The 24,191-nt window shown below is 50.6% G+C and overlaps 1 protein-coding gene across 2 annotated transcripts in view; it reads right to left on the reverse strand.

The window, feature by feature from the left end:
- Window positions 1-445: 445 nt before the first annotated feature.
- The window catches only part of LOC137837518 (uncharacterized), a 30,308-nt gene continuing 6,562 nt past the window's right edge, over window positions 446-24,191 (reverse strand). Inside the window, exons 1-2 of one of the 2 annotated variants that reach the window (XM_068646532.2) lie at window positions 2,025-14,216; window positions 1,074-1,213 (exon numbers count right to left, since the gene is read on the reverse strand). In XM_068646532.2, the coding sequence (XP_068502633.2) occupies window positions 7,148-12,475 (5,328 nt within the window). In that variant the 5' untranslated portion in view covers window positions 12,476-14,216 and the 3' untranslated portion in view covers window positions 1,074-1,213; window positions 2,025-7,147. Of the gene's footprint in view, window positions 1,214-2,024; window positions 14,217-24,191 lie in introns of those variants that run through there. The other variant, XM_068646533.2, reaches the window with a different exon arrangement.

The raw sequence follows: 24,191 nt of genomic DNA on the forward strand, positions 1-24,191 counted from the left end.
TCGTGTAAACATTTGTATAATGAAAAGGAAAAACTACAAAAAGAAAGATAAGTTTTTGGTCAATAAAATTGTTTCAGCATGCCTACAAATTTTATATTTACTTAGAAATCTTGACTTGAGAGCAAATTATTTAATCCTCCCTTTTAACTTACTTAAACATCTCTCTTAACTTACTAAAACACCTTTTGAGGACAAAATTGTATGGAAATAATCATGCTTCAAAGGAAATGATACCTCAAATATAACAATTGAACATAGAAATAAGAGTTTATTTCAATTCGTTCAGAAATCTCATCACTTAGAAGTGGAGGTCCTTCAATGGAATGGGGGAGTTAAAAATGTGTATTGAAGAACAAAAACAAATGAGTCTTTTTTTCTGCAAGTAACCTCAGATAGATCTTTGAACACACAACAGGCAAAGGAAAGCCAGGCAGGCACCAACAACAAAATTGAAGCTGTAAATTGGCATAAAGAGAAAAATTATGTAAGAACAGATTTACATATGAAACTTGAGATAGAATCAGCCCCTTTCATTGAAAAGACAGGCTTTTTGGTGAAAGGGGGAGGGGTGAAACAATTTAAGGTACAAAATAAAACGCTTAAAAGCTGATCAACAAAGAACTTTACAAAAACCACTAAGACCCCAAACTAATCACCCGGTTGACATAAGCATAGTAAAAGGTTAACAGAATTGGGTCCATCCTCCTCTCATTTCTTGCACGATCCAATGACAAAACTCAGATATGGAATTTCCAGGTTGTTGGCTTCTTCTGCAGCTGTTGCAGAAGGCTGGTGAGATAAGGCCCAATTGATAAACCAATATACAGGACTAGTCTGCATGCATATCCATGGCAGAATCATTGGAGCTCACTACTACTGATTCCCTGCCTTCCTGGGGAAGAAAGCCAAGTTCAGTGTTCCGGTTTCCATTGCCCCCCATGGAGGGACCATTGCTGTAGCATCCTCCCTCACTGATTTGATAATGTTGAAGGCTTCGGCGTATTGGACTTGACAAGGCATTCGAAAACACAGAATTCTTTGGTTGATTTTCACCAGGTTCAGCACGGAGTCCTTGTGCAGCTATAGTTTGGACAAAAGATGCTGAAGTGACTGGAAAGCCCAAGCTGGGGACATGCATTGTTGGTTGTGACTGGTGGTGTTGCAGTGGTGCTCTAGGTGACATAGATGGCTCTTCACAATAATCCAGCTCACTCTGCAAGAGGAATGGACTTTCATTTACTTCACAACCAAAACCAATAAAATCAATAATTTTGAAAAAGTGAGCATCACAAATGGCAAAATCGACACTACATGTCTTTTACAATGTTATTATTACCCACTACAATTTTCAACGAAGCATCCCAGGTTCAAATCCTGTAAACAGCCTCTCTGATTGCAGATTGGGTACATCTACCCTCCCCCAAAATCAAGATATCTAAATTGCAACATGAACAAAAAGGTTGCATAATCTGACCATTTTATTGCCATGTGTGGCAAGTATAATCCTACAAATGTTCAATCAGGCAAAACAATAAAGGAACTTAACAATCATCAATCCCAAGGAAATTTGTATTTGCATAAAGCCTAGAATAACTACAAAAGTTTTATCCCAATAAGTGAGATCAGCTGTATAGATTGCATGACATCACCAGACTCAGTTAAAGGATAAAATACTAAAGGATATTGTTGACCATAAGATCAATCTTAACTCTTTTCTAGTGTCCTTATTGGTCAATATTCACAACCACGGAGTATATCTAGATGTATAGCACTATGATAAAACTCTCCTTTGAGTTTATAGGGTACTTTGTAATCACAAACATTGGAAAGCCCAAAGATGGATTAAAAGAATTCATACAATTGTGCTTGCATTGAAATAACACATGTATACTAATACAATTCACCTGTTATATAAGTACAGAAAGTGAAACATGGAGGGAGCAAAACAGCTTTTATCCATCGGAGAAATCAAGATGGGTTTTCCCACTTGGAATTTTAAACAAACTTTTACACAATTAACTGACCAGAACTTTCCTAGATGAGTTATGATCCTGCCGGCAACTCGAACGTGGAGGAATCGCTTCGTAGCACTCTCTGCCCTGTCCACGCGACTGCGTCTCCTGCAGAATCACCCTCAGAACCTTCTCTTGGATCTCCAAATGTGACCTGCAAAATACACAGACGGCGCCTCTAGCGGCCGTTTGCACTCCGACGATCAAGTTAGTTCAACAGAACCACCAGAAACTGGAAACTTAGTAAAAATGTGTATCTGAGAAAAACTTGCACTCTGTTTTTCTTCTCCTCCCCCCTCACTCTCCCTCTGGTTCCTCCTTTTATCTCTCTTTCCCTGTTTCTGGGCATAACAGAATTCTGTTATGCTTTTCTGGCATGTGTCAGAACCCTGTCGTGCTTTTCAGAGACAGCGTACCTTCAGAATCAGCAATGGGGAGCGTGAGAGTCTGCGCATGCCTGTGCTTGGCTGCGCCTGTCTGTACCTTTAGCGGTACGGAGTGCTCTTTTATCTGGACCGCGCCCCTCTCAGATGGTGACATGTGGAGGCCTGCAACTCACATCTAACCACACACGCGTCACTTACTGGAAGGGCTCTAGCGCCTCTCTTTGTCTGCCTAAGTTACGCCCTTGCGGAGTAACTTAGGATGCTTCTCTTATCTGGGTAAATTGCATACTCTTAGCAGAGCGTCGGGTGTGGCTGGTCTAGGCGCACTCACCAAACGTCACTCTCTGCGTAGGCGACTTACCCTTCGGGATGACACGCACGTAATGGGTTGAGGGAATCACCAATCACCGACTGGCTTACTAGTTCCCTCAGGCCACTCTCGTGCATGATTCCTTGAGGGGTGCTCATGCGAGGTCCATGCGTAACGCTCTCGCTGGGAACCTTAGTTCCAGTTTAACTGCGTGTAACACGAGACCCCGATGACAATACACCCGATGACTGATCAGTGTTTATTCGCTACTCGCGCTCTGCCCTCAGGCGCGAGTCTGGGAACTGGTCTGCTGGTGGTCACTTGGCTACTGACCACCGATCACCATTCTGGGTGATCTATCCCCCGACCCCTCTGCCGTCTGATCTGTCGTTCGTAACTTGGCTACTAACCACCGATCACCTCTCTTGGCGATCGTCCCCCTACCTCTCTGCCACCTGGTCCACGTGTCACCCTGCGAGTGGTCCACGTGGTTCTCTGATGCTGACGTCATCGACTACCGATGACCGATCGGATCACAAGCCCCCCAGTCTCGAGTCGAGAACTCGTTCTCAGCGAAGAGACTAAGTGGTCGTGCCCTCAGTCCACGTGGCAAGTGGGGCCGCCTCACGTGCCACCTCACGTGCTGCTTCTTTAACGTTTGGGCTTCCTTCCTTAATCTCGCGACACGTGGCACCATCAACGGCCAGCGTTGTGCGTCGCTAGCGCTTCTCTTATTCAAAATGGCGCGCCCTCCCACTGTTCCTCCATCTTCTTCATTTGACTCCCAAACTCTCCGCGAACTTTTCTTCTGCGCACCCATCTTTCTTCGAATTCTCTGTGATCCTATACTCCTACGATCATTCAAAGGTATGGTTTTTCTTTTCCCTGGCCCCCTTTTGGTCATCTTTACTGATTGCATTTACCATTCTAGTTATCATGCATTCACCGTCCCTGTTTTTCTTCTTCTCAACCCGCGCTAGGGTTTTTCTCATGTTTCCGTTTTGACTTCTGCCTCCCCTTCTTTCTCCTTTACCTGGGCATTTCTTCCTCATTCCCCCTCTATGTTTTTCACCGAACCATCCATCACTCTCTCCCTTTCTATTTCTGACCCTTCGTTTTCCTCCATTGCAGCTATCTCTCGATGGCTCGCTTGAAGCAGACCGCTCGCGTCCTTGCCTCTTCTTCTGGTGCACAGCCCTCCGCGAGTGCACCAGCTTCGCCACCGCCTGTTGTCACCTCATTCCATGACAACGCCAAAGTCTATGACTGGGCCCCTCTGGCGTTGCTATCTGAAACGTCCATCTTGCTACCTGAGGACCATCTTAACTCGCTTCTGAGCCAAGACCCGGATGAACCCTCGTGTTCCATAGACAGGGAAAACGACTTCCACATCCGAGTCCGCATCCCTCCCCGAGGGATGCCCATTTGCGCCGACGACAGGGCCACCAATGGGGTGCCCTTCGTTTTTGTTTACTCCGCAATCTTCAAAAGGTTGAGGCTGCGACTCCCCTTCACCTTCTTCGAGAAAGAGCTGATGATGGAGTTGAACGTCGCGCCCTGCCAACTCCACCCCAATGCCTGGGCCTTCATCCGGGCGTTTCAGATTCTGTGCAACCACTTTGGGCACAACGCCTCGGTGGAGGTGTTCCTCTACTTCTTTGAGGCGAAGAAACCAGGGGACAGGTTCTGGGTCAGCCTGAACGGGGTTGCTGGACGGGTGCTTCTGGGCCTGTACCAACAGTCCTTCAAAGACTGGAAGGGCAGATTTTATATGATATCCGCCACCCCACAAAGCCCTCATCTGCTCGAGGGGTACCCCCTCTACTGGGTTCCCCAGGTTCAATTTAAAAAACCCAAGGACCTCGAGACCATGGCCCCTTACGAGCGCGAGCTGTGTGGGCTGCTCCTGGGGGCTAAGTATGACTCCGCTCGCCTCATCAAGGATGAGTTTGATGTGGTTTCCCTGAAGAAATATATAGGTAGTTCCTTCTCTGCCGCCCCTTAGGACATTTATACCTCCTCATGCATGCTCTCATACTTTTCACCTTGCTTGCGTCTTTTAGCTGTCTAAATTTCCTCTTTCTTGCCTATGCAGATTCAATGTCAGGGAAAGATAGGAGGTTGGCGGTGTTGGAGCTCGCTAAACGCCGAGTGGCCAAAGGGACTGGCTCTTCCTCTTCCACCACCGAGCCAATCGAAGCCCCTCCGCTCTCGGTCGCGCCAGCCGAAGGCCCCGAGCAAGGGAAGAAAAGGAAAAGGCTGGTGAAGGCTTCTTCGCTGGTACCTGCTGCTGCCGCTGCCTCAGTGGAAGAGGAAAGCTCAGGCTCCCCCCTCATTCACCGCCAGAGAAAGAAAGCAGTGGCTGAGGGGGTCTCGTCTCTCCAGCCTGGAGGGATAGAGGTGGTAGAGGTAGAGGAAGGTTCACCACCTCACTCTCCCCCTACCCGACCGACCCCAGAGCCCGCATGCCCACCTTCTCCTGGCCAAAAATCGCCCCCAACCTCTCAACCGCCAACTTCCTCCCCAGCAGGCCAATCACCTGGTCCATCCGCTCACCCTGCTGGGGGTGTTTCTGCTCAAAAAGAGTGTGCCCCGCCTCCAACGACAATCTCCACCGCCAATGCTGAACATGGTGGGTCTGGCTCGCGCCCAAGCAACACTGGAGCCAACCATGAGAACTTCAGTAGAGTTATCTCCATGGTGCGACAGCACATCAGCAATGGGGAGCTCGTCGACTGGAGCGGGGAGGAGATAGACGCACACCTTGCCAAGCAGGTGGTGCTCTCGCTGGAGTTCTCCACCCAGCATCGCAAGCAGAAAGCCCTGGAGAAAAGGGTGAAGGAACTTGAGCACGACAACGAGTCGCTGCACAGTGACCTTGAAGCCGCTCAGGGGTCTGTCGAGCTGTTGCGAGGCATGGTGGAGAAGGCCAGGAGGGAGTACTTGCTGCAGGTCCAGGAGACCATCAAGATGGAGATCTTGATGGGGCAGACTGTTGGTCCTCTGGACTGGAAGGTGGCAGAGTTACAGGCTGAGAATTCCTCTTTGCTCGAACGGAGTCAGATGGTGGAGGAGTTACAGGCTGAGAACTCCTCCCTACGCCAACAGGATTCTCAGCGGGTGGAGATGCTCAAGGCCGCCAAGGAGGCAATTGCTGCCGCCGAAAAGAAGCTTGAGGAGGCAGTGGGCAAGCTGTCTGAAGCTGCCTCCTCCCTTGCTACCCTTACCACGCAGAGGGATGCTGCAGAGGCTTCGAGGCGAAGTCTGGAGGCGGAGAAAGAGGACTTGATGAACGTGGGCGTCGATTCCCTCATTGATGGATTCGAGCTGGCGCTCGAGCAAGTCCGCTGCGTCCTTCCAGAACTGGACCTTGCGCAATTCAGCATTCATCACTCGGTAGTAGATGGGAAACTTAGGCCTCCTACTCCCTGAATCTCTTCCTTTTGTAATTTTGACTTCTTCTTGGTTTCAATTGCTCGATTTTCCTTTGTACTTTCTTTGGACTCCACTTACCTTTATGTGCGCGACTAACTGTTAGCTAGTTTAGGTTCAGCGCGATCTTGGGCTTTACCTTTCCTTTCGCACACGACTAAGTGTCAACAACTCAGGCTTAGCGCGATCTGCTTCTCTTACTCTTTGCGCGCGACTAAGTGTTAACCAACTCAGGCTTAGCGCGATCTGCTTCTCTTACTCTTTGCGCGCGACTAAGTGTTAACCAACTCAGGCTTAGCGCGATCTGCTTGATCTCGAATGGCTGTTCCCTCAGCTTGGTGTTTGACAGTTCTCGTGCGCTGCTTTGTACTACTAGCCAATTACTGACGACTCATCGGTGATCGCTCTTTAGTCCTTACTTAGCTTTCTCTGTCGCTCTAGCGCTAAGTGCATAAAGGACCTTGACATCGATTGCTCAAAGTGAGGCCTCATCTTGGGGAAGAGGAAGTGTTTCTCGCTAACCCCTTTCCCTTTCCCCGAGGTCATCACCCTTTGGCGGGTTGAGTCGCTCACTCCCTGTCTCACTCCTGGGGTGAGAAAGGTTTTCTGACTGAGAGTTTTACTGGGCCAATATTGGTGCATGCCAAGTGGGTAAAGGACGTTTTGTCAAAACCTTTCCTTTCCTTCTCTTGGTCTTACTAGCATCCCTGGCCTTTCAAACCTTTCTGCTTGCGCTCACACCTGGGGTGAGGAAGACTCAGATCGGTGCCAGCAGTTGCGCCTAGGGCAAGTAGGGCCTAACCAATCACCTGCACTTGCACCTGGGGCAAGGAGGATTTTAACCTTAATACTTGAGAACACTTTATATGCTGGAAATTTTTCTCTAATTGGGTGGCCTCGTTAAAAACCCTCTTTAGGGAAAAGAGTGCCACCCTTGTCTGTTCAACTGTTTCCACCACAAACAAAGCATGTGCTTTTTAGCGTGAGAACGCCATTACCGTACAATTTTAACTGAAATAAAATTTTAAATGGGTGGCGTTCCACGTTCTGGGGATTGCTCCTCCCTCCAAAGTCTCTAGGCGATAGGCTCCGTTCTCTAATGTCTCCACCACTCTGTACGGGCCTGTCCACTTCGGGGATAACTTATTCTGCATGTCATTCTGATGCGCCTTTCTCATCACCAGATCACCTTCCCAGAAGCGCCTGGGCCTCACTTTAGAGTTGTGCCTCCGCTCTACTCTTCTCTTCATGGCTTCAGCACTGACTCTGGCCTCCTCTCGCACTTCGTCTAGCAAATCCAGATTCACCTTACGCTCTTCATTGGACTTTTCAGCAATGAAGTTCAAAAATCTGGGGGAGCTCTCCTGTATCTCTACAGGAATCATGGCGTCTGTCCCATAGACAAGGCTGAAGGGTGTCTCATGGGTGCTGGACTGTGGGGTGGTGTGGTAAGACCACACAATTCTGGGGACCTCCTCTGCCCAGCCTCCTTTGGCCTTGTCTAGCCTCCGCTTCAGCCCCCTGAGCAGCACTCGATTTGCTGACTCCACCTGCCCATTTGTTTGTGGGTGCTCCACTGATGCGAAAACCTGTTGTATCTTTAGCTCTTCACACATCTTTCTCAACTGATGACTGGTGAACTGGGTGCCATTGTCAGAAACCAGCCTCTTGGGTATTCCGAAGCGGCAGACAATGTTCTTCCAGACGAAGTGTTCGACTTTCTGTGCAGTGATGTGTGCAACTGGCTCTGCCTCCACCCACTTAGTGAAATATTCGATGGCCACAATGAGGAACTTCATCTGCCTTGTCGCCAGGGGAAAAGGTCCTAGGATGTCAATCCCCCATGTATGGAATGGCCACGGGCTATGGATGGACCTCAACTCCTCAGGGGGCGCCTTGTGCCAATCTGCATGCAGCTGACATTGTTTGCATCGCTGAGCAAACCTTATGCAATCCTCCTTCAGCTTCGGCCAGTAGTACCCCGCGCGGAGTACTCTACTTGCCAAAGCGCGACCACCCACATGGCTTCCGCACACCCCCTCGTGCAGCTCAGACATGAGTCTGGTGCACTGCTCGCCGTGTACACAGATCTGCGCAGGGTGAGAAAATCCGAATCTAAATAGGCTTCCATCTATGAGAGTAAACTTACTTGAACCCCTCTTTATTCTTTTGGCCTCTGCCAGATCGAGCGGGAGCACACCATCTTCTAAGTATAGCCGGTATGGCGTCATCCAGGTATGGGGTTCCTTCTCCGCGTGGACCTCCATCAACTCACCGATCTTTGAGGGTCGCGATCTCACCCTCGGCGCTCTCAGCGTCTCTTGAGTCAACGACCGATGACCGATCGTTAGACGCTCCATTGACTTGTATACATGAAGCACCTGGTTGTCTGATACGAACGCGCGCGGCACCTTCAGGGTCTCCTGAATGACAGTCCTCTGCTTCCCCCCTTTGCCTGAGCTGGCCAGCTTGGCAAGCAGGTCTGCTCGGGCGTTCTGCTCTCTAGGTACATGCACTAACTCAAACTCGGCGAAAGACGTCTTCAGGAGCTGCACATACTCCAGGTAGGCTGCCATCTGGGGGTCCTTTGCTTGGAACTCCCCGGTAACCTGCCCGGTGACCAGTAACGAATCGCTCTTGGCCAGCAGATTTCTTGCTCCCATTTCCCTTGCTAGCAACATTCCCGCGATCAGGGCCTCGTACTCCGCCTGATTGTTGCTAGCTTTGAAGGCGAAACGGAGGGACTGCTCAATCAGTACCCCGTTTGGCCCTTCCAGGATGACCCCAGCACCGCTTCCCTGCTGATTAGAGGAGCCATCCACCGATAACACCCATCGAAAATCTAGCCCTTCTGCAGGTGTCGCGATGGATGATAGCTCGACTACGAAGTCCGCGAACACCTGCCCTTTGATCGGTCCTCGGGGCTCGTACTGAATATCGAATTCCGATAATTCCACTGCCCACTTGACCATCCTTCCTGCCACATCAGGTTTCTTCAATACATTCTGGATAGGCAGATCAGTCATAACCACCACTGTGAAGCTGTGGAAATAATGCCTGAGTCTTCTGGCTGAGAATACCACCGCTAGAGCAGCCTTCTCGAGGGCCTGGTACCTGGTTTCAGGGCCTTGCAGCACCTTGCTGACGAAATAAACAGGCCTCTGGGCCTGGTCCAGCTCTTGCACCAGGACTGAACTGACTGCCCTCTCCGTAACAGCAAAGTATAGACGGAGAGGGATGCCTACCTGGGGCTTTCGCAAGACTGGTGGGCTTGCCAGATATCCCTTCAACTTAATGAAGGCCTCCTCGCACTCCTGCGTCCAGAGAAATCTGCTGTTGCGCTTGAGACACTGGAAGTATGGGTGACCTTTCTCCCCACCAGCAGACATAAACCGGGACAGTGCTGCCAAGCGGCCGGTGAGCTGCTGCACCTCCTTCACCGTCGTTGGGCTCCTCATCGCCACGATCGCCGCACACTTCTCCGGGTTAGCTTCGATTCCTCGCTCTGTTAAGAGGGTGCCCAAAAACTTCCCAGCCTCTACACCGAATATGCATTTCTCAGGGTTGAGCTTCAGCCCATACTTGGCAATGGTGGTGAATAGCTCTTCCAGATCAGCTGCATGATGCTTCTTCTCTTGGGACGTAACCACCATGTCATCTACATAGGCGTGCACGTTCCTTCCCAGCATGGGCGAGAGCACCCTATCCATGAGCCGCTGGTAGGTAGCCCCCGCATTCTTCAACCCGAATGGCATGACCTTGTAGCAGTAGCAAGACCGTTCCGTCATATACGCGGTCTTGCATTCGTCCATTGGGTGCATCCTGATCTGATTATACCCTGAGAAAGCGTCCAAGAAGCTGAGTAGCTTTCCCCCCAAGGCGCTATCGACTAGAGCATCTATACTGGGTAAGGGGTAAGAATCCTTGGGGCAGGCCTTATTGAGGTCAGTGAAGTCCACGCACATTCTCCATTTGCCGCTTGCCTTCCGCACCAGTACCACATTCGCTAGCCACTCGGGGTACTGGATTTCTCTGATATGCCCTGCGACAAGGAGCTTCTGCGCTTCGTCGTGGATCACCTTCCTCTTCTCCTCGTTGAATTTCCTTCTTCTCTGCCGTACCGGTCGAACCATGGGGTCCATTGATAGACGATGGCAGAGGAAATCGGGGTCGATTCCTGGCATGTCGGATGATGACCATGCAAAGGCATTCATGTGCTCCCCGATCACACCCATGATCAGCCTTCGGTCTTCTTCAACGAGGGATCCCCCCAGCTTGAATTTTCTTCCCCTGATGTCCACCTCGACCCATCCTTCAACTGGGTGGGGCCTCCTCTCACTGGCAATGACCGCTCTCGCGATCCCTGACTCGCGAGGAGTGATCGTGCCTTGTGTCTCCCTGTCCGCCAATCGCTCTCCGCGCACGCCTGGTGGTGGTTTTGTGGTGACGTGGCACACACTTCTTTTTTGCTTCAAACTGTTCTCATAACAGCGTCTTGCCTCAGCCTGATCCGATTTGATGGTTATCACGGCCCCTTCCATCGACGGCAGCTTCAACTTCATATGCCTTGTCGATGGTATTGCGCCCAGTCTATTGAGCGTTGGCCTCCCCAACAGGACATTGTACGCGGAAGGGGCGTTCACCACCAGGTACTTTATCCTTTCCGTGCGGGCTGCCGTTCCGTCGGTGAACGTTGTCCTCAGCTCGATGTATCCCCGCACTTCTACCTGGTCCCCTGCGAAACCGTAGAGACAACCAGTATACGGTCTCAACTGATCAGGGGACAACTGTAGCTTGTTGAACGTTGGCCAGAACATGACATCCGCCGAGCTTCCTTGATCCACGAGTACTCTATGCACTCGTCTTCCTGCTGTGATGAGAGAAATGACCACAGGGTCGTTGTCGTGTGGGACAACGTCTCGTAGGTCAGCCTTCCTGAAGACGATGTCCACCTCAGGGTAATGACTCTCATCCACTGCATCTACCGCCATCACAGATCGAGTGTATCTCCTTCTTTGTGAAGCTGTGCATCCCCCACCAGAGAAGCCTCCAGCGATCGTCTGCACTTCCCCATGCACAGGGACTTCATGCTGTTGCTCTCCAGTTTGGGATCCTGACGCGCGATCACCCTGTGGCTCACGCAGGTAATCTGCTAGAAACCCAGACTTCACCAACTCTGCCAGTTGGTGTCCCAGCGCCAAACAGGAATGAAGTGTATGTCCAAAGGCCTGATGAAACTCACACCATTCATTCTTTTTCCTTCCGAGTACCTTGTCTGTCTTCTCTGGTACTCGTAGTCTTGCTGCTACGGCAGGAAGGGCGATGAGGTCCGCCAACCCCACCATGAAGTTGTATCTTGGGGGCGCGTTATTCTCCCTTGCACGCCCCTTACTCTGGTCTTTGCCTGGTGCGTAGGGACGAGGTTTTTCCCGCACCTTCTTCCCCTCTTTGGCCTCATGCACCCTCGCTTGCTGCGGTTTTCCTTGCCCTCCACGCGGTCTGGGTGGTGCAGCACTTCCCCTCTTCTCAGAAACTTCTGTTTCTGCCGCTATGTGCGCCACCGCACGCCGTCGGATCTCTGCAAAGGTGCTGGGATGGCTCCTGATGAGAGACTCACTGAAAGGGCCTGGCAGCACTCCCTTCTTAAACGCGTGCACAAGCATGTCTTCATCTTTGCTGGGTAGTCTAACCACTTGAGCTCCAAAACGGTTGAGGTAGTCTTTCAGCGACTCCCCCTGGTATTGGCGTACGTCGAACAGGTCGTAGGACACCACTGCAGGCGCCTTGTTGACGATGTATTGTTCAATGAAGAGCTTCGAGAACTGAGAGAACGACGTGATATGCCCTTCCGGTAAACTCACGAACCACTCCATGGCGATTCCGCTCAGTGTGCTCATGAACATCTTGCAGTATACAGCGTCTGAGCCCCCAGACAACATCATCTGGGTGTGGAATGCCGTCAGATGCGCCTCCGGGTCTTCTACCCCTTTGAACGACGCTTTTACCCCCACCAGGTTGGAAGGCACCATGGTTCCCATAATCTCAGGGGAGAATGGCATGGGAAATGCCCTTGGAGGTGAAGGATGCCCAGACACCCTTTCGTCAACAACGTGCTCCCTCCGCGCCTGCAGCGTTCTTCTCAACTCTTCGTTGACACGATTCAGTTCGTCGTTCCTGCTTTGCGACGCGGCCAACTCCGTCTGCATCCTTTCTTGTTCGACTTTCGACGCTGCTGCGTTATCCTGCAGCGTGCGCACCATTTCCAGGACCTGCGCCATTGTCACAGCTCCTTCATCAGCGGATGGCGCGGGTGATGGTTGTCTGTTTCTAGGCATCTTCTCTATCAGAGGAACTGATAAAACTCTGGTGAGCTTTAAAACTGTGGTATATATGGGACAACGATTCACTCGTGCCCCACGGTGGGCGCCAAATGATCCTGCCGGCAACTCGAACGTGGAGGAATCGCTTCGTAGCACTCTCTGCCCTGTCCACGCGACTGCGTCTCCTGCAGAATCACCCTCAGAACCTTCTCTTGGATCTCCAAATGTGACCTGCAAAATACACAGACGGCGCCTCTAGCGGCCGTTTGCACTCCGACGATCAAGTTAGTTCAACAGAACCACCAGAAACTGGAAACTTAGTAAAAATGTGTATCTGAGAAAAACTTGCACTCTGTTTTTCTTCTCCTCCCCCCTCACTCTCCCTCTGGTTCCTCCTTTTATCTCTCTTTCCCTGTTTCTGGGCATAACAGAATTCTGTTATGCTTTTCTGGCATGTGTCAGAACCCTGTCGTGCTTTTCAGAGACAGCGTACCTTCAGAATCAGCAATGGGGAGCGTGAGAGTCTGCGCATGCCTGTGCTTGGCTGCGCCTGTCTGTACCTTTAGCGGTACGGAGTGCTCTTTTATCTGGACCGCGCCCCTCTCAGATGGTGACATGTGGAGGCCTGCAACTCACATCTAACCACACACGCGTCACTTACTGGAAGGGCTCTAGCGCCTCTCTTTGTCTGCCTAAGTTACGCCCTTGCGGAGTAACTTAGGATGCTTCTCTTATCTGGGTAAATTGCATACTCTTAGCAGAGCGTCGGGTGTGGCTGGTCTAGGCGCACTCACCAAACGTCACTCTCTGCGTAGGCGACTTACCCTTCGGGATGACACGCACGTAATGGGTTGAGGGAATCACCAATCACCGACTGGCTTACTAGTTCCCTCAGGCCACTCTCGTGCATGATTCCTTGAGGGGTGCTCATGCGAGGTCCATGCGTAACGCTCTCGCTGGGAACCTTAGTTCCAGTTTAACTGCGTGTAACACGAGACCCCGATGACAATACACCCGATGACTGATCAGTGTTTATTCGCTACTCGCGCTCTGCCCTCAGGCGCGAGTCTGGGAACTGGTCTGCTGGTGGTCACTTGGCTACTGACCACCGATCACCATTCTGGGTGATCTATCCCCCGACCCCTCTGCCGTCTGATCTGTCGTTCGTAACTTGGCTACTAACCACCGATCACCTCTCTTGGCGATCGTCCCCCTACCTCTCTGCCACCTGGTCCACGTGTCACCCTGCGAGTGGTCCACGTGGTTCTCTGATGCTGACGTCATCGACTACCGATGACCGATCGGATCAAGTTATTTTTCATAGAAAATAATAATAATTATAACTATTAATAGTGAGTTTATGCCAATTTCAACCTCATAAAACCAGTTTGTAAGATGAGGTTTACAGCTCACTTATATATTATAATATGGTCTTATTTCTAGCCAATGTGGAATTTCCAACATAACCCCCTTACGCTAACTCAAGTATGTAAATATCTTTAGATAGTCTACTAGGAGACTAATATCAATAGCATAATAGCTCCAAAGAACTTGGCTAGAGTAGGACCTAAATAACTCAGATACCATCTTAGTGAGTTTGTCTAACTCAACCTCACAAAAGCAGTTTATAAGATGAGAATTGCATCCCATGTATATATTATAATATGACTTTATTCTTAGACAGTGTGGGATATCCAACAATAATATACATCATAATAAGTAACATTTTAAACAATGCATAAACTACACTATTTCATATTATGAAAAACATTAATGATTAAATTAATCTCAATAATTTAACAAAATAACTATTAACATTCATTCAACGGTCAAACTTGACATCTCAAACCAGAGAGAGAAATAATTGCAACACCAAAAGAAATAAAGGACAACAAATGAAAAAGGCAAAAGGCTTGTTTGTTAGACCAAAGAAAGTGGCCAAAGAGAGGTCAACGATGTTGACCTTGGTTATGGAGACTAAATTGAATAATTAAGCAAGCATCCCTACAAGTTTCTTTGTTATGTAACTCTTTTAAAAAAAAAGAGTTGGTAGTTAGGTTTGGTTCTGTTTTCAAACAGAACAATCGTGTTGTAATTGAAAGTGTGTTTATAAGCCCTTCAAGGGTGCGCCAAAGTTGAGCAATTCTTCGAATTAGAAGACACCTCAATACGACAAAGAGCAAGATTACTGTTGTTTTCAATGGAGGGCAAGGCTTTTGTGTGGCAGCGTCATTACATTAAGACTTTTGATTTCCAACGACAATCTTGGACACAAATCTTGAAGGATGCGGCTCAAAGATTTGATGATGGCGCATTTGATGACTGATCCTGCCTGTTGACCGAAACGCTGGAGCCTTGCCTCGTCAAACCTGGATCGACTTCTGCGCCGTGTTAGCCTCCGTCCTTCACCGCGATCCACCTCAAGAACCTGCAAAAGAAAGAACGGCGCCGCTGCGGCCGATCACGCTCCAACGCCCAAGTCAGCGACTGAACCACCAAATACTAAGAGAAAACTCAAGAACTCTAAGGAACCGTGCACAAATTCTCTCTCAGCGTACTCTCATTCTCGCAGTTGTAAAGAAGTAATCTAAACGCGTGCATACCTCAGAAGTTCATTAGAAACTCTTATATACCTGGGCACTTTCTCTCTCCTGGCAGTTACACATCTGGACACGTGGCTCGCATCCAGCTGTACACGTGCCATCATCTGGAGCATCCTTGACTTAGGCGCTACTTCTTACTCTTCAGGTTTTTTGGCTAAGTTACTTATGCATGATACAACTCAGTGCATAGCTGCCTTTGAGCGTGATCTCTTCTGGGTGGCGAGTTCGGGTGCCTTCGTACACACCTTCCCTGTGGTCTCGCCGGCCGCCTTCATGATCTGCCCTACCTGCTTCACCGTATATGTTCAAGTAAGCTGTCTCCCGACCTCATCCTCTGGCCAGCTAGGAAATGACTATCTGCCTTTACCTTCGGCGGTGTCCTTATTTAGGCAATCTCTAATCACTTGGTCGCCCGGGTTCACATCTGGCGACTTCATCTTCAACCCGGTGACCGCCGGTTTAGGTATGCTGGAGATCGGAGCACGCCAACTTAATAACTGGCGACTACACGAACCCCCCGACTTCCTTCCCTTCTGCCAGCCAGGTGTCCCATCCAACACGTCTATATAATAGCTCGATGCCACGTCATCACTTCCGACTACCAGGGCGGTACACAAGCCCCCCAGTCTTAAGCGAAGACTTGTCCAGCGAAAAGACTAAAGAAGTCACATCACTACCGATCTACGTGGCGCTGGCGCAGAATTCCAAACGTTCGTACTTTCTGCTTTCCTGACGCTCCACCAAACATTCTCCCAATCGCTCGACACGTGGCTTCATCAACGGTCATCTTTAGTTGTCGTTTACGGTTCCAAAAACCATTTGAAAAACCCTTAAACCCATTTCACTTCTACTGTTCCATCACCTCTTTGCCTTCTCAAACGCTCTGAGTTTCTTCTGCAAAAACCCACGACGCTTCTCAACCTTCTGAATCCTCAACTTGCTTCAGCGTTCTTCTGATTATCGAAAGGTACTCCCTTTGCTTCTTCTGTTGAGTTTTCCTGCATTTTAACCGATTCACATCATCCATTAACTGCCTGGTGCATACGCTGTGGGTTGTTTCTTCTGCTTCTCCCTACTCGTAACTTAGGGCTTCGTCTCCACTACAACGAACTTTCGTTCGTTCGTTTTTCACCCTTCCTTCACAATCGAGTCAACCTCTGCAACCTTCGCTCACCTTTCCCTTTCTTTTTCCTTTGCAGTTTCCGCGATGGCTCGTTCAAAGATCACCCCGAATCCTCCTCCCTCGTCACGAAACCCTCCATCTCAAGCTCATAACCCACCGCGAGCACCTGGTGCTTCCTCCTCCCAGGCTGAGAGGCCTGCAACCTCTCATCCCAACCTTGCTCAGGCAACTCCACCCATCGCCGGAGGTGCCTCCATTCCTTCCCCCGACTACAAGAAGCTATACCCATGGGCCACCTTGACTTTGCTGAAGGAGACTTCTTCAGTAAACTCTCCCCTGGCGGTGCTTCGATTGAAGAAAGGGGACGAGCCCAACCTTTCATTCCACAAAGAGCATGACGACAAGCTGATGGTGCTACCTTGCCCCCCCGACGTGCCAGTTTGTGCAGACGACAAAGGGAACAACGACGAGTTGTTCTGCTTTGTGTACACCACTTTATTCAAGAAGGTGAAACTTAGGTTTCCCTTTACTCGTTTCGAAAGGGAGCTACTAACCGAGCTCGACATCGCCGCCGCCCAGCTCCATCCCAACAGCTGGGCATTCGTGCGGGCGTTTCAGATCATATGCGCGCACTTGGGACTACCGGCCTCGGTAGACGTGTACCTTTTTCTCTGTTCGAGGCCAAGAACCCTGGGGATCGCATTTGGGTGAGCCTGAACGGGATTGCTGGGAGGTCGATCCTCTCTATCTTCCAGCAATCCTACAAGGATTGGAAAGGCAAATTTGTCCAAGTGCGCCAAAACGACCAGGACGCTTCGCTGCTCGACGGCTTTCCCTTGTACTGGGTGAACAAGGGAAACAAAGACTCCAAGGGAAGCTTCAGGAAGCCAAGAAGCCCTGACCACATGGGCGCCTTGGACAAGGACCTGTGCCTCTTCTAGAAGAGCGTGGCAGCCGCGAACATTACCTTTCTTACCTCCGCAATCATCTCCTTTGAGTTCTTCGAGGGCCAACTCGAGGCTCGCATAGGTTAGAGCTTACCTTAACATCTAAGTCATTGCCCTGTGCTGTACCTCTGTTAACTGTTGCTGGGCGTCTTGTCTGTTGTGCACAAGACTTGGTTTTTATTTTCTGCATCACTTGTTTTCCTCATTTGCATATCTACTCATGTGTTTATCTTTCTCTTTGAGCTGACCTGTATACCTTTGTATTATGCAGATCTCATGTTGGGCAAAGGAAAACTGTCTGAATTGAGGGCGCTCGCCCGAGCCCATGGGTTGGCGTCGGGCTCCCAGACTGTGCCCAACTCGGTGGTGGAGATCGCCGCTGCCCAGGGCAGATCGCCCCCTAAAGGCCCAGCTCCTTCAGAGGCCCTGCCCGCCCCACAACGTAAAAAACTCATCCTTAGGAAGCCAAAGAGGAAAACCCCTCAGGTGGTCCATGAGGATGAAGAAGAAGACGATGAGGCGACTGAGGACGGCCTCATTACCAAGAGAAGAAGGGTGGCGCCTTCTTCACCACCTGCTCCACCTCCTCCTCCAACATCAACACCGTCCCCACCACCAGCTCCCACTCCGATACCGACTTCTCCCCCAGCTGCAACACCGCCGGTTCAAGCAGTTCCCTTGGCGGCTGCACTCCCCGTGATTGAGGCTACTGAGCCTAACTTCATGGAGAACCCCCCAAGCACCTCCACGCCATTTGTATCTACTGGAGGGGGTCCTCCTTCAACAGCCTCAACTGCGGAAGCTGCACCAGGCGGGGATGAAGGGGCTCACAACTCACCCATCATCATCACCGAGTCCCCCTCGTCACCACCACGCCAAGAAGCTCCAACTCACCAACCAATTCAAGAAGGTGGTGGCGAGAACCAGCAACAAGCTCCCCAGTGCTTCCACGAGCAAACCTTTCCCTCGCGGTCAAAAGGGTGTGGGAACCCTTCTCAGCAAAACTCAAGATGATGGCAGAGGATTTCCCCTCCATCATATCAAAAGCTGTGGAGAGTTCCAGCAAGAAACCCCAAGAGGAGAATCGCCTAATAAGGATCGAGGCGGAGAAGTTGTCCTGCAACCTTATGCTGGCGGAGATCGATCATTCGCGAGTGGAGGATGCTATGAGCACCGAGCTGCGGGTGGCACGCAAGGAAGCCACCGATCTACGCCATAGGGTGCACCTCTTAGCTCAAGAGAAGATCGAGCTGGAGGGCAAGTTGGTCCCCTATCGTCTCAAGGTGGCTGGCCTGGAGGCGTCGATTAAAGCAGATGCCGCCAAGGTAGAAAACCTTGAGAAGAGGTTTGTAGATCGGGAGGTCCTCTTGGGGAAAACTGAAAAAGAGAGAGATGACACCATGGCTAAGCTCGCCGAGGCCAAAAAGGAAAACGAAGGGATCGCCGCAGAGCTGGCCCAAGCGCAGGTGGAGAACAAGAGGGTTACTGAAGACCTTCTTCAAGCTCGGGAGAGGGCTGAAGAACTAAAACAGCAGAACGAGGGGCTCAAGAAGCAGATTGAAGAACTCGAGCTGAGCTCTGGCCAAATCCTCGCTGCTGGGTTTGACGCCGCGCTGGAGCAGTTCGCCTGCCAATACCCTGATCTGGACCTCTCCATGGTGTCTTTAAACAACGAAGTGGTGGATGGGAAGATCGTTCCTTCTGAAGACTAGCTGATTCCCTCCATTCACTTATTCATCTGTTTTCTCTTTGCGCAAACTTCTTGTAATAACTTTCCTCTTTTGTATATGTATTTTGAACTGATACCACTTTATTATAGTTTTTTTATGCCTCTTCCTACAATTTCTCCGTTTGCCTTATCTCTCCTTGTACAATTCGCTTCAAACGAAATTAACTTAGCAATTCTGCGGGCACAACTTGTTTACTTGCTGCTCAAACTATCAACTTTCGAATAACAGCATTCTAATAACTCATAAACTTTTAAAAGCAGCGAACTTCGTCGTAAAAGTACTCACTAAACAGCAAGTTTCACTTCAACTGACGGCTTAAGGCATAGCTTACCTCATCTGCTCCATCAAATGGGCCTTTGCTCGTGCCACCGCCCGAATCCGAGCGCCAGAGGGTCTTGGCAATGTAGGCTTCCTCTTGCCCTCACAACTTGGCCATTGTTCCCTCATCTGGGGGTAGAGGCGCCTTTTGGATCCTTCTCTACCTCCCTGAGCTTCAGAACAAAGAACCGGGTGGCTGGGCGTTCTCTTCGAACCTACCTTAGCCACCCTCTGAACTTCTTCCACCCTTTACACCATACCTGAACTCGTTCAAGACGAAAAGGATTTTATCTTGCCTGAACTCGCTCATCGGCGAGAAGGTCTTTAACTCGCCTGAACTCGCTCATCAACGAGAAGGTCTTTAACTCGCCTGAACTCGCTCATCGGCGAGAAGGTCTTTAACTCGTGCCTCTACATTGCCCCAGGGGCTACATCTTCTCTCCCCTAGAAACACTGAGGACTTTTCACTGATGCCTCTACATTGCCCCAGAGGTTACATCTTCTCTCCCCTGGAAGCACTGAGGACTTTTTGCTGGTGCCTCTACATTGCCCCAGAGGTTACATCTTCTCTCCCCTGGAAGCACTGAGGACTTTTTACTCTAACTCGCCTACACTCGCTCGGCGGCGAGGAGGTCTTTATCTCTTTCTCGCCTCAAGACGCACGAGGGCGTTGAGGTCTTTTAACTGGTGCCTCCGATCGCCTAAAGACGATGAGGACTTTAAACTTTAACTGATGCCGCCAATCGCCGAAAAACGATGGGGACTTAGAAACTTTTTAGAAAGCATGCAACATAACTTCAAAACTTGCCCTAAATCACGTTCGAGTGACAAGGTTTTTTTTCTCTTCAAAACTTTCGCAATAACAACAAGCATGCAATCTAAGCAACTTTAAACTTCGAAAACTCTTCTTTTATTGGGTGGCCTCATTAAAAACCCTCCTTAGGGAAAAAAGAGTGCCCCCTTCAAACTGTTTTAACAGAAAGCTTGCAAACTCTACGTGTTTGTTTTTACTTACAAAGCTTTTAACTGTAATATAACTTGAGGTGCGTGGCGTTCCAAGTGCGAGGAATCGCCCCTCCTCCCAACGTTTCTAAGCGGTAGGCGCCGTTCCCGAGCGCCTCGGTTATCCTGAACGGTCCCGTCCAGTTAGGCGACAGCTTGTTCTCCATTTCGTACTGGTGGGCCTTCCTCATCACCAGGTCGCCTTCTCTGAACTGCCTTGGCATCACCTTCGAGTTATACCTTCGTTCAATCCTTCTCTTCACCGCCTCAGCCTTCACTCTCGCCTCCTCCCTGACTTCATCCAGCAAATCCAGATTCAGCCTTCTTTCCTCATTCGAGTCTTCCGCTACAAAGTTCTGGAATCTCGGCGAGCTCTCCTGGATTTCTACTGGAATCATTGCGTCGCATCCATAGACCAGGCTGAATGGGGTCTCATGGGTTCCTGACTGCTCGGTGGTGTGGTACGCCCAGACTATACGGGGTACCTCCTCAGCCCAACTTCCTTTGGCTTTCTCTAGCCTTTTCTTCAAACCTCTCAGCAATACCCGATTGGCCAACTCTACTTGGCCATTCGTTTGAGGGTGCTCGACAGATGCAAATACTTATTGAATTCCCACCCCTTCGCACAGCTTCTTCAACCGGTGACTTGCAAACTGAGTCCCATTATCTGACACCAGGCGCTTGGGCACACCAAACCGGCACAAGATGTTCTTCCACACAAAGCTTTCGATCTTGTGCGCGGTGATCTGGGCCACTGGTTCTGCTTCGATCCACTTGGTAAAATATTCAATCGCCACTTCCAAGTACTTCATCTGCCTGGTCGCCAGTGGAAAGGGTCCCAGAATGTCGATCCCCCATGTATGAAACGGCCAAGGGCTGTAAATCGACTTCAACTCCTCGGGAGGTGCCTTGTGCCAATCAGCGTGCTGCTGACATTGCTTGCAACACTATGCGTACTTCTTGCAGTCTTCCCTCATTGTTGGCCAGTAGTAACCTGCACGGAGAGTCCTTGCAGCCAGAGCTCGACCCCCGACGTGGCTTCCGCAAATCCCTTCATGGAGCTCGGCCATGATTCTTGTACATTTTTCTCCGTGCACACATTCCAGGAGTGGGTGTGTGAACCCAAACCTATACAGCTCGCCATCAATCATCGTGAACTTGCTGGAGTTCTCCTTTATCTTCCTGGCCTCCGTCGGATCCAGCGGGAGAAGGCCATCCGCCAGGCATCGCTTGTACTGTGTTACCCAGGTGTCTGGCTCATGGGTCGTGCAGACCTGCGTCATGTTCACCTTCTCTCCCCGACATGCTCTTATTCTTGGCGACCTCAAGGTCTCTTGAGTCAAAGACCGGTGACTCCTCGCCGCTTTCTCCGTCGATTTGCTTACCTGAAGAACCAGGTGATCTGCCGCAAATGCTCTGGGTGTCTTCAGAGTTTCTTGGATCACCGTCCTCTGCCTACCCCCCTTGCCTGAACTGGCGAGCTTGGCTAGCAAGTCAGCTCGGGCATTCTGTTCTCGGGGTACATGCACCACTTCAAAGGAGACAAAGGAACTCTTCAACTCCTGGACATACTCTAGGTAAGCCGCCATTTGTGGATCTTTAGCCTGGAACTCGCCTGTTACTTGTCCCGTGACCAACAGCGAGTCACTCTTAGCCATCAACACCCTAGCTCCCATCTCCTTGGCCAGCAAGATTCCGGCGATCAGCGCCTCATACTCTGCTTGGTTGTTGTTGGCTTTGAAGGCAAACCTTAGGGACTGTTCAATCAGCACTCCGTTGGGCCCTTCCAAGATGACTCCAGCACTGCTACCCTGCTGGTTCGATGATCCGTCCACTGAAAGCACCCAACGAAAGTCATCCCCTTCAACTCGTGTTGCTTCTGACGAGAGCTCGACCACGAAATCTGCGAAAATCTGCCCTTTAATCGGACCTCGGGGCTCGTACTTAATATCGAACTCCGACAGCTCCACCGCCCACTTCACCATCCTCCCAGCGACGTCGGGCTTCTTCAAGACCTTCTGGATGGGAAAGTCGGTCATCACCAGTATTGTGAAGCTGTGGAAATAGTGGCGTAACCTTCTCGCCGAAAAAACCACTGCCAGTGCAGCTTTCTCCAAGGCCTGATATCTTACTTCGGGGCCTTGCAGCACCTTGCTGACAAAATAAATAGGCTTTTGAGCCTGATCTTGGTCTTGGGCGAGCACCGCACTCACCGCCCTATCAGTCACAGCGAAATACAACCTGAGAGGGGTCCCCATCAGCGGTTTGCACAAAACCGGCGGGCTCGCCAGGTACTCCTTAAGCTTGATGAAGGCTTCTTCACACTCCTTCGTCCAGGCAAATTTGTTATTCCGCCTTAAACACTGAAAATACGGATGGCCCTTCTCTCTGCTGGCCGACACGAAACGAGACAGGGCGGCCATCCGACCTGTAAGCTGTTGCACTTCCTTCACGGTAGTCGGGCTTCTCATCGCCAAGATGGCAGCACACTTATCAAGATTGGCTTCTATTCCTCTCTCAGTTAAGAGGAACCCCAAGAACTTCCCAGCCTCCACGCCAAAGATGCACTTCTCGGGATTCAGCTTTAACCTGAACTTGGCGATCGTAGTAAACAATTCCTCCAAGTCCGCAACGTGCTTGCTCTTCTCTGGCGAGGTCATGACCATGTCATCTACGTAGGCTTGCACATTCCTTCCCAGCATTGGTGCAAGTACCCGATCCATCAACCTTTGGTACATGGCCCCCGCGTTCTTCAGCCCAAATGGCATCACCTTGTAGCAGTAGCACGATCTCTCGGTCATGAAGGCGGTCTTCTCTTCATCCCTGGGATGCATCTTTATCTGGTTGTACCCCGAGAAGGCATCCAGGAAGCTCAACAACTTACACCCCGCAGCATTGTCGACCAGGGCATCTATACTTGGCAAAGGATATGAATCCTTTGGGCAGGCCTTGTTCAGATCAGTGAAGTCGACGCACATGCGCCACTTCCCATTGCTCTTCTTTACCAGCACGACGTTGGCCAGCGACTCAGGGTACTGCACCTCCCTGATATGGCCTGTAGCGAGGAGCTTCTGGGTTTCGTCTCTAATCGCCTGCCTCCTCTCCTCGTTGAACTTCCTTCTCCTCTGTCGTACCGGTCTGACCTGGTTGTCCATCGCCAAACGATGGCACAAGAAGTCGGGATCGATCCCGGGCATGTCCGAAGTGGACCATGCGAACGCATCCAGATGCCGCTCTATCACCTTGGCGATCTGGTCCTGGAGCTCAGCCTCTAGAGATCTTCCCAGCTTGAAGATTTTTCCCCCGATCTCCCTTTCGAGCCACTGCTCGACGGGTTTTGGTCTGGTTTCTCTGACGATTACCGCTCTGGCGATTCCCAGCTCCCTCGCTTCCTCAGGGCGATTCCTCACCTCTTCTTCCTCTAGACCGGCGTTCTCCTTCCCCAACTCAGCATCCACCATCACCACGTCGCTTCCGGCGGTCTCCTCGATTACCGTCGGCCTGGGCTTCACACCGGGAGGCGGGGTGGTTGTCACGTAACTCACGGACCTCTTGTTCTTCAGGCTATTCTCATAGCACTTCTTTGCTTCTTTCTGGTCGAATTTGATGGTGATCACCACCCCCTCCATAGATGGCAGCTTCACCTTCATGTGCCGGGTCGAAGGTATAGCGCCTATTCTGTTGAGCGTGGGTCTTCCCAACAGAATGTTGTATGCTGAAGGAGCGTTTACGACAAGGTACTTGATTTTCTCTGTTCTCGAGCCCGCCTCATCCGTAAACGTAGTCCTCAACTCAATGTACCCCCTGACCTCCACCTGGTCGCCAGCGAAACCATACAAACACCCTCCATAGGGCCTCAGCTGGTCAAGGGGTAGCTCCAACTGCGTGAAAGTCGGCCAGAACATCACGTCTGCTGAGCTTCCTTGGTCCACCAGAACCCTGTGGACCTTCCTTCCTGCCGTGATCAGCGAGATGACTATGGGGTCGTTGTCATGAGGCACAACGTCC

Source organism: Phaseolus vulgaris, chromosome 4, assembly GCF_051622355.1.
Source record: "Phaseolus vulgaris cultivar YP4 chromosome 4, ASM5162235v1, whole genome shotgun sequence".
Lineage (NCBI taxonomy): Eukaryota > Viridiplantae > Streptophyta > Magnoliopsida > Fabales > Fabaceae > Phaseolus > Phaseolus vulgaris.